This window comes from Chrysochloris asiatica, unplaced genomic scaffold, assembly GCF_000296735.1.
Source record: "Chrysochloris asiatica unplaced genomic scaffold, ChrAsi1.0 scaffold00226, whole genome shotgun sequence".
NCBI lineage: Eukaryota > Metazoa > Chordata > Mammalia > Afrosoricida > Chrysochloridae > Chrysochloris > Chrysochloris asiatica.
In genome coordinates, this window is record NW_006408744.1 from 1514702 (window position 1) to 1531414 (window position 16713).

Consider the following 16713-nt stretch of genomic DNA (forward strand, 5'->3'; position numbering starts at 1 on the left):
ACTTTCCATAGATTCAATTCTGTTTCTTTGCCATTTTAGTGTATTATCTATTTCTGAAGTCTTAGTGTTGTTAATCTCTGGCTTTCTGGTTGTTTTCCTTTATTTCATTTGTAGTTTTCTTGATCTCTATCTCAATCCATTGATATTGCCAAATCAGCAATCTTTAAAATTCCTTATCAGGTAGTTCTAATACTATTTTTGGTGTTATATTTTCTCACTCTGAATTTTGGGCACTTATTTAAGGCACTCAGTTTTGTTTCTTTGTGAAAGCTAATAAAATGGTCTGTTTTCTTTGCAACATCGTGGTATCTACCTATATTTAGTTGATGATTACATACATATTGGTGTAATCTTAGGCACACCCCACCTGTCTCCTAGGGAATGTGGTAGAGACTGGAAGTGTGAACGCAGTTAGTTCTTTGTTCACTGTGCAGCATAATTCAGGGCAGGCTCATGAATCTCAAAAAGCAAGAACACTAGGCCTGGGACCTGACCCCACGCGGAACAGAGACAGCAGAGGAGGGGTGCCATTGGTCACTGGCCACTCCATCAACTGCCAGGAGAGCATGGGAACAAGGGAGAATTGCACCACCTTGCCTCCAACACAGTCATGTCCTGTGCTTGCAGACCACTGTCTCAACTGTGTCTCTCAAAAGTTCAAGGTGGCTGCGCCACTCCCCCCAGCCCACAGTCCACCAGGTTCGATTCTCTCTCACACAACTATTCAGCTTTCTCTTCCAGTCGGAACTCAGTCCATCTCTCTGTCCTACCCTCTGATGCTCAGGGTTCCAGGTTTACCATCTGTATCCATTTCACTTGGTCTCCCATGTCTTTGCAGAGGGTCGGCTCAGTGTATCGGCTTACCCCACCATCTTGTCCTGGACCACTACCCAGTCAGCGTTTAAAAACCAAACACCACACCCACTGCCCTCAAGTCAATTCCAACTTATAGCCACCCTATTTGGGGTTTCTGGGTTCCTGGAACTGTAAATCTTTATGGAAACACTTTGTCTTTCTCCCATGAAGTGTTTGGTCGGTTTGAATCACCAAGCTGGTGATTAGAATCTAGTTACTAACCCCACAGCATCAGCATGGCTCCTTAATAAGTTTTTGCTGCTGTTGTTAAGCACCATCAAGTCGGTTTCAACTCATAGCAGCCCTGTACAGGGTTTCCCAGGAGTTATCTGGTAAGTTTGAACTGCCGACCTTGTGGCTTGCAGTTCAGTGCTGATCCTACAGGGCCACACCAGGAGTCCATTTTCAGTAGTGTATTATTTACTTTCCATGTATTTTTTTCTGTAGTTTTCCTGTTTTTGATTTCTAGCCTCATAGTGTTATGATCAGAGAAGGAAGGTACTTTGTATAATTTCAATCTTTTAAAATTTGTTGAGACTTGTATTGTGCCGTAGCATATGACCTATTCTGGAAATGATTCATGCACGCTAGAGAAGAATGTATTGTACTATACTATATATATCCATTAGGTCCAATTGGCTTATGGTTTTATTTAAGTTCTCAATGTCCTTATTGATCTTCTTTTTGGATGTTCTGTCCGTAATTGAAAGTGCTGTGCTGATGTTCCCTACTATTATTGTGGAGATGTCTACGTCTCCTCTCCTATTGGTCAATATGTGTTTCATGTATTTTGATGCTTTGCTGTTAAGGATATATACTAGGAGGCTTCAAAAGTTTCCTGAAATTAAAATGGAATTAAAAGATAATGAAAATTTCCCACTAACTTTTTGAAGCCCCTTATATATTTACAATTGTTATGTCTTCTTAATTGATTGACCTTTAAATTATTATGTAATGTAAAGTCATTCTTGTATAGATTTGATTGCAAGATGATAGTATGGTCACTCCTGCTTTTTTGTTTACTGATTGCATGGAATATTTTTCTACAACCCTTATTTTTAGTTTGTTTGTGTCTTTATAGCTAAGGTATATTTCTTGTATAGGCAAAAGAATGATGGGTCATGTGTTTTTTATCTGTTCTGGGACGCTCTCTTTTTGATGGGGCATTTAGATCATTGACATTTTAGTTTTTCCTGAAAAAGATGTGTCTACCTCATCCATTTTGCTATTTGCTGTTGAGTGTTTTATGTCTTCTTAGCGTTTTTATTTTTATTTTTCTCCTTTTGTTTATATGTGGCTGCTTTCTTATGAAGAGCCTTTTTGCTAACTGCCTTCTTTTGTTCCGAATGTTTCTTCTTGGTGATTTCTTAGCAGTTACCACATATGCTACATTACATAATTTAAAACGTAGCAATGTTTAACAGATATTTGAAAAACAGTTACCATACAACCTTAACATAATAAATCTTCTTATATGATCTGCCCCTCTCCCAATTCTGTTGTTGTGTCTCCGTTAACATCAATGATGGTAGTGGCAGTATGCCATAGAGTCAATTCTGACTGAAAGAGACTTTGTGTAGGGTTTCTGAGGCTGTAAATCTTTATGGTAGCAGAAACCCTCATCTTTCTTCTGTGTAGCACCTGGTAGATCCGAACTTTTGATGTTGCAGTTAGCAACCCAACAAATAACCACTATATTACCCAGACTATAATTAGTAAGTTTGCTTTGTGTTTATTTTTTATAAACTTGATGTGGTTTTGTTTGTAGGATTTAACTACTGAGCTTTAATTAATTCTCACTGATTAAAAATATCATATACTTGGTCCTATGACTACCTGCATTATTGTGCTTTTTGGAGATCTTGCTCTCTTAGTTTGTTTGTTTTTTCCCCACTGTATGGTGGTGGTGTGCCATGCAGTCAGTTCTGACTCATAGTGACCCTGCATAGGGTTTCCAAGACTGTAAATCTTTATGGGAGAAGAAAACTTCATCTCCCTCCCATAGAATGGCTGGTAGTTTTGAACTGCTGACCTTGAGGTTGTTGTGTTGTTGTTAAGTGCTGTCGAGTCGGTTCCAACCCATAGCGAAACTGTACAGGTTAGCAGCCCTCATAAGCACTATGCTATCATAGCTCCTTTCCCCAATGTATAGATACGAGAATTTATGTTATGTTCTTAATGTTTCCATTTAGAGCACTCCCTTGAGTAATACTTGTAGTTGGGTTGGTCTGGTGTTTGCAAACTCCCAGAGCTTCTGGTTGTTCTTCTGGTCTCCAGAGTCTCTAGGGGAAAATTTGCATTGATTCTTACTGACAGCCACTTGATACATTATACTGAATTATTCTCTTACTGCTTTAAGAAGTATCTCCTTATTTTTAATTTTCAAGAATTTATCAGGATATTTGTGTCTCTTTTAGTGGCGTTCATGTAGCATCCCATATTTATAGGCTTATTTCTCTGTTCAGATCTGAGAAATTCTCATTGATTACCTCTTGGAAAATTGTTTCAATGCCCGATTGTTGTCATGGAGCTCTGAGAGTTTAGAATTCTAATGTTATATTTCTTCATCGAATTCCACAGTTCCTTTTTGGTTTGTTCATTTCTCTCGTTTCTTTTGAGACTTGATATGTTCATTTATTTCATCTTCTAGTTCATTCATTCTGTCTTCTGTTCAACTCTTTGTTTATTCTATAGTCTGTTCAACTGTTGTATATTTCTCTTGCTTTTTCTAATTCAGATTTTTAGTCTTTAGTTACGGTAGTTTCCTTCCTCCATATGTGGTGGGTTTTTTTGTTTTTTTTTTAATGTTTTCAATTTTCACATTGAGTCCCTCATTTCGTTCCTCCATTTCTTTGATGATCTCCACTAGTTTATTCTCTGTGTGCTTTTTGTTGTCTTTAAACATATTTGGAACTGTTGTCTGGAAATTACCAATTCTTTGCATTATGTTTTCTCTTGTTCATATTTTGATTTTAACTAGTCCTTCTCTTGTGATTTTTACTACTTTAAAAAATTTGAGGGCCATTTTATTATCTTTGTTTTTTTTAATACATCTATTAAACTTGTTATTCTTGCTTTTGTAGAAAATTTTTCTGATTGAATGCCCTGGTGGCGCAGGGACCAAGCAACCAGCTGCTAAATAAAAAGCTGGGGCCCATGGCCACCAGCTGTTCTACAGGACAAAGGTGTGGCAGCCTGCCTTTGGGAAGACAGCCCTGGGAAATCCATGGCGCAGTTCCACTCAGCCAAGTAGGAATGCACTGCGTCAGGATCAACACAGCAGCAGCAGCAGCCGTCCTATTTACTCCTGAGACCACTCTTGTCCTTAAAGACTTTTCAGTGCTGATTCTGGAGTTCTGGATGCTTGATCTTGGGAATGTAATAAAAAACTGTGCAGTTGTGGAGAGGAGGTGTTAAGTGTTTGTAGACACTGATGTAAACAATGGGACTTTCTTGGGCCAAAGGTGTGGGGCTCTCTTGGTCTTTACCTCATGAATGCCACGCCCATGGTATCCCTCTGTGGGTCATTTCCTCTGTGCCTTCAGTTAAAAGGATTCCCCCAACCCTGCTGCCCTTGCAGTTCTTCCCAGCCCCATTGGCCATCTATCTCAGACCTTGGTGAGATTCCACAACACCACCGTCTACTTCACTCTTACCAAATTGCTCAGCCCCCAAACTCCTGGGACCACTATGCACCACTTTACAGAAAATTGGCTACACCTTCTTCAGATTAGCTCCTTCTGTTTGAAGTGCTACCCAGCTCCATCCCAAAATGGCTGTAATGAGCAAGTGCTCCCAATGTTACCACGTAGGTTCTCCTGCCTTCTGAGCTGGTTCCACTCCTCTTCTCCCCCGGTTCTGGACTCACCCTGACTCTCCAATACTTCAGCTGCTGTTCAACATTCTGGGATTTCAAGTTGTGTTTGTTTTTATTCATTGTTCAGTGGGGTAGTTGCTGAGGGAGTAAGTGGGAACTTCCACTAACTTTGCCTTCTTGCTCCATTTCATCACTCTACAATCTTGACAAAGTCAAGTGGACACTTTAAGGCTACTAGACTATGATATTACATTTCCCTAACCTACTCATGTTCCTCGTCTCTTAAATGACTCTCTTACTCCTTTTAATTTCAGATACCTCCTCCTCCATCATCACACTTAGCTAATGAACTCAGGCTGTTTCCTCAGGCCCTACACACTACTCATATGCTATGATATGCACTTTCCGATTATTATCAAAAATGAACTCAACATGCTAGTTTCTAAAACTGATCCATCTCTGTGAGCGCCTGATTCCATCCTATCTTGTTCACTCGAGGAAATTATTCCAGTTACTCTACCCTCTATCCGTTTTTCCTTTTTAAATTCTCTATTGGATTCCTTCTCTGGTAGCATAGTGGTTACGAATCAGGCTGCAAACCTTAAGGTCAGCAGTTCGAAACTACCAGCTGTTCTGCGGGAGAAAGATGAGGCTTTTTGCTCCCGTAAAGATTTACAGCCTTGGAAACCTTGTACAGGGTCGCTATGAGTCAGAACCGACTCCACGGCACATAACAACAACAACATCGGATTCCTTCTATCATCAGTAGAAACACATTATTTTTCCTAAATTAAAAAAAAACAACAAACAACTAATTTTTTTACAAGAATGGTAAGTCTGTTCAACCGGGAAGGAAGAACACCTTCAATAAATGAGGCTGGGAAAATTATATTTTAACGTGCAGAATAATGAAACAGGATTCATGTGTCACAGGTACACAACTCAAAATTGATTAGGACCTAAATGTGAAAACTAAAACTATCAAATTCTTAGAAAAAAATGCAGGGGCAAAGCTGTTGGGCCTTGCTTTTAATACTAAACTGTCCAATATAATAACAAAAGCACAAATAGCAAAATACAAAATAAATAAATGGGACCTCATAAAAATAAAAAAACTTTTGTTCATCAAGATTTTACCATCCAAAAAGTGAAAAGACAAACTACCAACTAGGAGACTATCTTCAGAAACTGTATGTATCAGAGAAGAATCTAATAGCCAATCTTCAAGGAACAACCTTGGGTTGATGGTGGTGGTGGTGGTGGGGCTTATATGCCGTGGAGTCGGTTCCGACTCATAGTGACCCGGTACAGGGTTCCCGAGAGTGTCAATCTTTACAGGAGCAGAAAGCCTCATCTTACAACTGGTAGTTTTGAACTGTTGACAATGAGGTTACCAGTCTGCTTCATAACCACTATGCTACCAGAGCTCCTTAAAGGGTTGATAGGGGGATGAGAAATTTAGATATTGGCTGTAAAAAATCAAGGAGCTACAAAGACTGGTTTATAAGCTCTCATGTGTGAGTTCAGTGGTAGAATGAGGGCGGTAAGGTAGAATGCCCACTGAATAGTTTCCTCTTTTCCAGATGGATCTGGTTAAAGGGGACAGGTGATGATGGTGATAGGATTTATGACTTGATTATGCGTAACTGTTAGCTGAATTCATTGTGACTGTCACAACTGTATGTGTAGAAGATTTGTGACTAAAAGGAGGGAGTGGGTAGTCTTTCATTTCAGGAACAGATCATCCCAGAACTATGAAGAAGGAGATCCCCACCTATAAAATGGGGACAGCAAAAAAGGTAGTTGTGTGGCAGCAGGCAGGAGACTGGCTGGTAGAATGTGTCCTTTGAACTCTTAAATGAATACATATGCTTTTGTTTTGTAGGTGTACATCAAGTATATTTGCCTTATTCATTTGTGAAAAAGGTAATCAAAGAGAGAAAGTGGGATAAATGTTGAGAGAGGGGACTGTAATCACTGAGATCAATGAAAATTGATGGCTGAATGTAAAAAAAAAAAGAAGAAGAAGAAGAATCTAATAACCAAAATATATTTTCAAAACCTTCAACAACTAACAACAAAAACACAAATAATCAAATAAAAAATGGGCAGAGGACTTAAATAGACATTTCATCAAAGAAGACATTCAGATGGTTCTCAAACACAAAAAAAGATGCTCAACATAATTAGCCATCAGAGAGATGAAAATCAAAACCACCATAGAAATCCACTTCATTCCTATTAGGATATCTGGGATAAAAAGAAAAATAACAAATGTTGGTGAGGATGTGAGCACATTTAAACCATTGTCCATTGTTTGTGGTAATGCTGTTTGTTATGGTTCAGCTCTAGAAACCAGTGTAGCTGTTTTTCAAAAATTAAATATAGAACTATCATGTAACCCAGCAATTCCACTCCTAAGCCTATATCCAAAAGACTTGAATGCAGAATTTCAAACAGACTTGTATACCCATGTTCAACCACAAAAGAACAAACAGAGGAGCCACTAATCTGGCGTCTTGGTGTGACGTTGTGGGTTAATGTGCTGGACTGCAAGGTCAGTTGGAATCACAAAGTGGGTGGTTCAAGCTCACCAGCTGCTCTTTGGAAATCCCATACAAGGTCACTATGGGTCGGAACTGACTTGATGGCACTTAACAACAACACCAACAATCTCAGGCACTTCAACTACCATAAAATAATTTACCTCATGCATTTTTTAAAGTACATTAATACCTAAAACCACAAACTTATTTAATCAGGTACAAAAACTAATATGATTTTCCAAAGAATATTGACATTGCACTGGATCTGCTTTATTCAGAGATTACAAGGTCTTACAGTTTAAAGTGCATGTTAAGTTATTACAGGAGAAAGTTTTGTGTCCTTCCAAGTCCCTAGGAAGCAGGAAAAAGATTCTTGGAATCCAGAAGGTGTTCAACATACCTGCAAGAAACGCTCTAGTCTACAGGATGAGTGGTCTGGACCAGCCCCATCATAACCGTGTGGGAGGAGAATAACAATGCCGCTTTGTAGGAGCCACTTGGCCTCACCTAGAAACGTGTAGTGAAGAGAGTAAGAACTCTAGGAAGCAGGAACATGACTTGACGAGTGAGACAAACATTAGTGTGCTGCCACCCCACTAAAACGAGCTTCAGGACATACTGTCTCCAGCATTTGTCATGCTATAGTTAGGGGAAAAGAAAGGACTGTTTTGTGTGGAAGTCTCTGATGACATATGTACTGGATTTAAGCAAGTGACTGACAGACTCAAAGACGCAAGTCCCTTTGATTTCACCTGAGATACAAATTATACAAAGAATGGGCAGCTCCTATTAACATAGCTTACAACACAGGCCACTGCTCTCAAATTAAGGGCAGCAAACACGTTCGGATAGTCTTTGGACATGCCAAAGTCCAGTCAATTTAAGGCAGCTTTCTTCCTCACAACTACAGAGTTATGAAGAAACACAACTCTGGGAAAGGCCTGAAGTGAACACTCAAAACTTATACTTTTTATTTTTACAGGAAGCAAGTACTGCTTTTCTAAACGAAGCAAAAATAAACAATTGTCAGATACTTGAGTGTACCTGGTTTGAGAGAAGCTAATTTTCAAGGCTGCCATCCGATCTCACCAAAAATCCTCACGGATAACCAATGATGTTGCTATTGTTATTAGTTGCCTTTAAGTGATTCTAGCTCATGCAAGCCCCATGTGTGTGGAATAGAGCTGATCCACACGGTTTTTGAGACTTCCTTTTGGAAGCAGACCTCCAGATCTGACTTCCGAGGTGACTTTGGGTGGGTTCAAGTTGCCAACCTTTCAGCTTAACCACTGACACCACTACCTATCACTTATTCATATTATATTTACTCAGTGTATCCCAAGAGCAGATCCCAAAATCAAAAGCCTAGGAGATGCAAGCACAACCACTGCTTCCAGCCACGCACATTCCCCAGTAAATTGTCAGGTACTTCATGCACAGTAGCTGAGTGGTCCCCAGTCCTCCTGCTGAAAGATGTAAATAAATGCTCTTCCCAACAGCTTACTTAATTGCCTGATAGTTGTCATGTCCCACAGGGTAAGTCTCTGGTGGTGCAATGGTACAAAAGAGTCTCATAAATTACAACACCCCTTTTCCTTCAGTGGTCCCTTGAGACTGCTGCAGCGTATCCATTATACTTCCACAGACTACTACCAACCTCCAGAGATGAATGTGTCAAAGATGATCTGGGCACCGTTGAAGAAATCGCCAAACTGAGCTTCCCAAATGGGCAGCAATTTAGGACTTTCAATGCTCATGCCATATTCAAATCCCAGGACGGCCTCTTCCGAAAGGGGGCTGTTGCTTACCTAGGCCCAAGAAGTAAAACAGAAAACATCATCATGAAAGGAACAAGCTGACCTAAGCCAGTAATGACAAAGAGCATCACATAGATACAAACCTCTCAAAAGGGAAGGGAGGCCCAGAGGGAAGCTTTGTTTTCATTCATCAGCACATTCCTTTGAGAAAGGAGGTCTACTGCTATCAGTGATGCATATTGGAAAAGTTGGAATAAAGAGAGGAAGAGATAAGAGAGACTGGAATATGGGTACGAAAGGCTTCCTTCAAGGATAAACACCATGAACTTTTCGGAGGACCTACCCTTGGAGGTGAGAGCAAATCTGTGTTATGCAACGCTTTTTTCAATGTCATAGAATAAAGGAGGGAAACTTACAAATTAAAGGCATAATGGATATTATTTGGCAATACAAAAGAATGAAATACTGACATATGCTGCAACATGAATGAACCTTGAAAATATCACGCTAAATGAAAGAATCTAGTCACAAAATGCCATATATTATATAAAATGTCCAAAATAGCAAATCAACAGAAACAGAGAATAGGTTAGTAGTTCCCAGGGAATGAGGAGAGAATTCAGCTGTCATTACTGACAATAAGAATGGGATTTCTTTGTTAAGTAATAAAAAATGTTCTGAAATGAGATATTGGTAATGATTGTACGACTGTGCAAATGCTAAAAACCAAGGACTTGTGCTCATTGAAAGGCTAAATTTTTAATTTATTAATTATACCTCTAAGAAGCTTTTCTTAAAAACTCAGAAACTATATCTATATTATAACTATAAAAATCAGTGACATAGAAACAAAAATTCAGAGACAACATGTTGTTGTTGTTAAGTACCATTGAGTTGGTTCTGACTCATAGCAACCCTGTATAGGGTTTCCTAGTCGTTAAATCTTTGCAGGAACAGAAAATCTTATCTTTCTCCTGTGGAGCTGCTTGTGGGCTTGAACCACCAACGTAGTGGAGCCACCAGTGTTCCTCAAAGACTAGAATAATGAAAATAGATGATTTACTAGTAGGTAGGATTTTGGGACAAGGGATATCGTTGCTGATGTCAGATGGACCTTGGCTGAAAGCAAAGAATACCAGATGTTTATCTGTGTTTTGTTAATTTTGCATAGGCATTTGATTGTATGGATCATAACAAATTATGGATAATATTGTCAAGAATGGGAATTTCAGGACTAGGCTCATGAAGAAGCTGTACATAGACTGAGAGAGTCATTCTAACAGAACAAGGGGAATCTGCATGATTTAAAATAGGAAAAGTGTGTGTCAGGGTTGTATGCTTCCATCATAGTTATTCAATCTGTATGCTAAGCAAATAATCCAAGAAGCTAGACTACAAGAAGAAGAATGTGGCGCTGGGATTGGAAGAAGGCTGTAATATAAACAAACTTTTTTATATTACAGGTTGTTTATATTACAGCCTGTATGATGATACAACAGTGCTTACTGAAAACAAAGACGACCTGAAGCACTTACTGATGAAGAACAGATTACAGCCTTCAGAATAGATTATATACAACATAAACAAAACATAAAGCCTCATAACTGGAAGAAAGAGCAACATCATGATATAAATGAGAAAAGATTAAAGATGTCAACGATTTCATTTGACTTGGGTCCACAATCAATGCCCATTTAAGAAATCAAGCAACATATTGCATTGGACAAATATGCTGCAAAAGAACTTTTAAAAGTGTTAAAAACAAACAAACAAACAAACAGAAAACAATTCAAATATGTCACTTTGATAACTAAAGTACACCTCACCCAAGCAATTTTCAATAGCCTCATATGCATGCAAAAACTGAACAGTAAAAAAGGAAGACCAAATAAGAATTAATGCAACTGAATTATAATGTTGGTGAAAATACTGAGTATATCATGGACTGCCAGAAGAAAAAAAAAAATTATCTTGGAGTAAACACAGCCAGAATGCTCCTTAGAAGCCAGGATGGCGAAACTTTGCCTCACGTACTCTGGACATGTTTATCAGGAGGAACTAGTCCCTGGAGAAGGATCTCATGCTTGGTAAAGTAGAGGGTTAGTGAAAAAAGCAGAAGCCCACCAATGAAATGGATTAACACAGTGACAGGAACAATGGGCTCAAACATAACAACAATTCTGAGGATGACACAGGAGCAGATAGTGTTTCACTCTGTTAATATTGGGTCACTATGAGTTGATACTGACTCAACAGCATGTAATGACAAGATTGTATATGCATAAATTATCTCTTCTGATTTTAGTTATAATCTATAAATACATTATTTTTTTAAAGACGGTTATATTTCTCAGATTTATGTATGTGCTGTAAATGGGGTTTGGAGCAGTCATTTTACATGCATATCTGCCTACTTAGTCTCTCTTTCTAATCCAAGACGGAAATATCTACTTGTATTCTTAATCCACCTCTTCTTTCTGCTTATTCCAGAAGCTGGTTCCATCACCTCACCCCTCTTGTCTGAACCTGACTACAACTACTTTCTTCCCGCTGGTATAAACAATCAAATGTTTGAAAATTAAGAAAGAAATATTCCTCTGACTAGTACTTCTCCAGCCATTGCTTCCTTTCCATTAAGCTTCTAGAAAGTAATCTAATAGACTTGTCTAACTGTTTAGCTCCATTTTCAACCTTCAACTAAATTCATCTAGTTCCTTTTTCAGCCCCCTATGGTTTCAAATACCCCTGGCACCATGATTACTGCCAAATCTATATCTCAAGATGAGAACCCTTTATTAACTCATATACAGATACATATACCTTATAGAAATCTCTGTCATTCAGTCACCTCAAAGTCAAATGTCTTAAATCTAACTGATCAGTTTCCCTTTCCCAACCTCCCAGTCTTTATCTGGATAAATATTATTATCATATGCTGTTATAGTGGTTAAGTGCCGCTGAGTTGGTTTTCCTGTATAGGATTTCTGAGGAGCAGTTGGTGGGTTAGAACTGCTGAATTTGTGGGTTTCAGTCCAGTGCTTATCCTACAGCACCACACTAGGAGTCCTTATTGTCATATACCAGTGTCCAATTGAAAATGCTAGGACATAACCTAGGTTAAGTCCTTCTTCACTGCATAAATCACTAAGTCCTATCCCTTTTCTTTTTCTAAATGAATCTCAAATCTGACCTCATACTCCATCTATATTGCTATTGCTCTAATCCAGGTCCCCGGGATTTCCTGCTTAAATAGTCTAGAGGCTTCCTTACCAGTTGTTCTATCTAATTTCTTATTCTTCCTCAATCTGGGTTTCAAAAGTATTGTCAGGAGTAACGTTTCTAATATGAATATCTGTTTAGTTATTCAAACTTCTTGCTTATTCCAGAACCTGATTCCATCATCATCAAGACTCCTTTACTTAGCATTCAAAGTCTTCCATGACATCAGGATGTCAAATGGATCTTGGCTGAAAGTAGAGAATATCAGAAAGATGTTCACTTGTGCTTTATTGACTATGCAAAGGCTTTCGATTGTATGGATCATGACAAGCTATGGAAAACACTATGAAGTATGAGTAGTCTGGAACACTTAATTGTGCTCATGAGGAATCTGTACAAGGACGAAGAGGCAGTTGTTCGAACAGAACATGGGAACACTGAATGGTTTACAATTAAGAAAGGTGTGCAACAGGGTTGTATTCTTTCACCATACTTATTCAACCTGTATGCTGAGCTAATAATCCAAGAAGTTGGGTTATATGAAGAAAAGCGTGGCATCAGAATTGGAGGAAGACTCATTAACAATTAACAACCTGCGATATACAGATGATATAACCTTGCTTGCTGAAAGTGAAGAGGACTTAAAGTATTTACTGATGAAGATCAAATACCACAGCCTTCAGTATGGATTGCATCTCAATGTAAAGAAAACAAAAATCCTCACCAATGGACCAGTAAACAATATTCTGATCAATGGAGAAAAGATTGAAGTTGTCAAGGACTTCATTCTTCTTGGATCAACTATCAACACTCATGGAAGCAGTAGTCAAGGAATAAAATGATGTATTATTGCATTAGGCAAATCTGCTGCACAAGACCTTTTTAAAGTGTTGAAGAGCAAAGATGTCAGCTTGAGCACTAAGGTGTTGCCTGACCCAAGCTATGGTATTTTCAATAACCTCATATGCATGCGAAAGCTGGACAGTGAATAAGGAAGACTGTAGAAGAATTGATGCATTTGAGTTATGGTGTTGGAGGAGAATATTGGAAGTGCCATGGGCTGCCAAAAGAACAAACAGATCTGTGTTGGAAAAAGTGCAGCTAGAGCGCTCCTTGGAGGTCAGGATGGCCAAACTTTGTCTCTCATACTTAAGACATATTGTCAGAAGGGACCCGTCACTGGAGAAGGATATTATGTGTGGTAAGGTGTAGGGTTAGAGAAAAACAGGAAGAACCCCAGCAAGATGGATTGGCAAAGTGGCAGCATCAATGGGCTCAAGTATGGCCATAATTGTGAGGTTGGCCAATGACCAGGCAGTGATTCGTTCTGTTGTGCTTAGGGTCATTATGAATCAGTACCAACTCGATAGCACCTAACAACAACAACAATTAGATCGGCAGTCCTGGTGTGGCTATATAGGATAAGTAATTGCACTGCTAAGACAAGATCAGTGTTTCAAACCCACCAGCTGCTCCTTGGAAAGTCTATATAGTGTCGCAATGAGTCAGAACTGACTCAACAGCACTTAACAACAATGACAACAATCAAATCAGTGTCCTCTAAGTGCCCACTTAGCAGCTCAAGCTTCAGTCAAATGAAGCTATTTCTAGTTCCCTGAGAGTGCTAGATTGTCTTAAGTCAAAGGTTTTTTATGTGCTATTGAATCCTGGTGTGGTGCTATGCATTAATGTGCCAGACTGCAAAGCTGTTTGAACTGCAAGGTTGGTGGTTCAAGCTCACCAGCTGCTCCTCGGAAACTCTATACATGGTCGTTATGGGTCGGAACTGACTTGATGGCATTTAACAATAACAACAATTGTGTCTACCCAGAATGCTCTCACCATATGCATTAGACCAGAAACCAACTGACATCAAGCCAATTCTGACTCATAAAGAAATTCCTCATGTCCTTCAAATCTCAGCTCGAATGTAGCTCCCCTCCCACACATTTCCTGACTTTTCAAAGTAGATGCAGCTGTTGCTTCTACTATGCATCTACCTTGCAAATTTATATGCACTTGTGTATCCTATTTTACTGAATATATATCACACAATATGATAGCATAAATTTTAAGTGGAGCAAATGTAGATAAATCAAGGTTCACCCAGACATAGCGAAGAGTTGGAAGACCTGATCACCTACTCACTCATCAGAGAGCCTCCATAACCAGTTAGAGATTTAACAGTGTACATACAAACCACTCATCTATCAGTTTGTCGTACTGTGGTAGTTTGCATGTTGCTGTGATTCTGGAAGCTATGCTATGGATATTTTGAATATCAGCAGAGTCACCCATAGTGGACAGAGTCACCTACAGTGGACAGGTTTCAGCTGAGCTTCCAGACAAAAACTAGACAGAAGGAGAGAAGAACTACTTTTGAATATTTAGTCACTGAAAACATTATGAATAACAGTGGAACATGGTCAGTACTAGAATGTTCAATATTTAAAGATGAAGACCAGCAGAGTACTGTCAAATATAGTGCCAGAAGATGAGCCTTTCAGATTGGAAGGCACTCAAAATATGACTGCTTCCTCAAAGTAGAGTTGACTATGCTGATGCAAATGGAGTGAAGCCTTCTGGACCTTCATTTGCTGATGGGGCAATCTCAAAATGAAGATGAACAACTGTAAACATCCATTAATAATTAGAACATAGAATGTACAAAGTATGAATCTTGGAAAATTGGAAATTATCAAAATTGAAATGTAATGCATTAACACCAATATCCTAGGCATTAGTGAGCTGAAATGGACTGGTATTGGTAATTTTGAATCTAATAATCACATGGTTTACTATGCCTGGAATGACAAATAGACAAGGAATAGCATCATATCCATCATCAAAAAGAACATTTCAAGATCTTTCTTGTAATACAATGTTGTCTGTGATAGGCTAATATCAATATGCCTACAAGAAAAACCAGTTTAATATCACTATTATTCAAATTTACACATCAGCCAGTAAAGCCAGTGATGATGAAACTGAAGAATTCTATCAACTTCTTCAGTCTGAAATTGATCAACCATGCAATCAAGATGTATTGATAATTAATGGTGGTTGGAATGCAATGATTGGAAACAAAGACGAAAGATCAGTAGTTGGAAAATATGCACTTGGTGATAGAAACAATGTTGGAGATCACATGATAGAATTTTGTAAAACCAATGACTTCATCATTGCAAATATCTTTTTTAAATAGCATAAAAAATGACTATACACATGGACATCACCAGATGGATTACGCAGAAATAAAATTGATTACACCTGTGAAAAGAGATGGTAGATAAGTTCCATATCATCAGCCAAACAAGGCCAGAGACAGACCATCAATTGCTCATATGCAAGTGAAGGCTGAAGCTGAAGAAAATTAAAACAAATCCACAAGACCAAAATATGACCTTGAACATATCCTGTCTGAATTTAGAAATCATTTGAAGAACAGACTTGATGCATTAGACACTAAAGACCAAATATCAGAAGAGTTGTGGGATGACATCAAGAACATTATACAGGAAGAAAGCAAAAGGTCATTAAGAAGACAAGAAGGAAGGAAAAGACCAAAATAGATGTAGAAGAGATACTGAAGGTTGAGCTCTAGCATAGAGATGCTAAAGCAAATGGAAAAAATGAGGAGGTAAAAGAACTGAATAGAATATTTCAGGAGGCACCTCAAGAAAATAAAATCAAATATTATAATGAAATGTGCAAAAATCTGAAGTTAGAAAACCAAAGTGGAAGAACACGCTTAACATTTCTCAAGCTGAGGGAACTTAAGAAAAAATTCAAGCCTTGACTTGCTGTAGTAAAGGATTCTATGGGCAAAATGGCACTGTGGGTTAATGTGCCCGACTGCAAAGCCGTTTGAACTGCAAGGTCGATGGTTCAAGCTCACCAGCTGCTCCTTGGAAACCCTATACAGGATCGCTATAGGTCAGAACGATTCGACGGCGCTTAACAACAACATGGGCAAAAAGGAACTCTGGTAGCGTAGTGGTTAACGAATCGGGCAAGGTCAGCAGTTCGAAACTACCAGCTATTCCATGGGAGAAAGATGAAGCTTTCAAAAGCTCCTATAAAGAGTTACAGCCTCGGAAACCCTAGAGTTGCTATAAGTTGGAACCAACTCCACAGCACATCATCACCATGGGCAAAATGGAGTCCTGGTGTGGCACTGTGGGTTAATGTGCCAGATTGCAAAGCTGTTTGAACTGCAAGGTCAGTGGTTCAAGCTCAAAAGCTACTCCTTGGAAACCCTATACAGAATCAACAACAACATAAGCAAAATATTGAGTGACACAGAAAGCATTAAAAGAAGATGGTAGGAATACATCTTCTTTTGGTGTATTCATTGGTAGGAATTCGTATCAAAATGAAATGGAAGTACTTAATCTTACAGTCCAGAAACAAAGGACCCTAGGACCATTAAGAGAGAAGAGCACAAGTGGAATGTGGGACTTTATCCAGAGAAGCAGCAACACCAGAGACAGAGGCAGAGATGGGAACTTGGAGAGAG

The 16713-nt window shown here is 38.8% G+C and overlaps 1 protein-coding gene across 1 annotated transcript in view; it reads right to left on the reverse strand.

Annotated features, from left to right (window-relative positions):
• DHTKD1 (dehydrogenase E1 and transketolase domain containing 1) overlaps positions 1 to 16713 on the reverse strand; it is a 100382-nt gene that overhangs the window by 29794 nt on the left and 53875 nt on the right. Inside the window, exons 11-12 of the mRNA XM_006873178.1 lie at positions 8876 to 9026; positions 7619 to 7725 (exon numbers count right to left, since the gene is read on the reverse strand). Of these exons, the coding sequence (XP_006873240.1) occupies positions 7619 to 7725; positions 8876 to 9026 (258 nt within the window). The remainder of the gene's footprint in view (positions 1 to 7618; positions 7726 to 8875; positions 9027 to 16713) is intronic.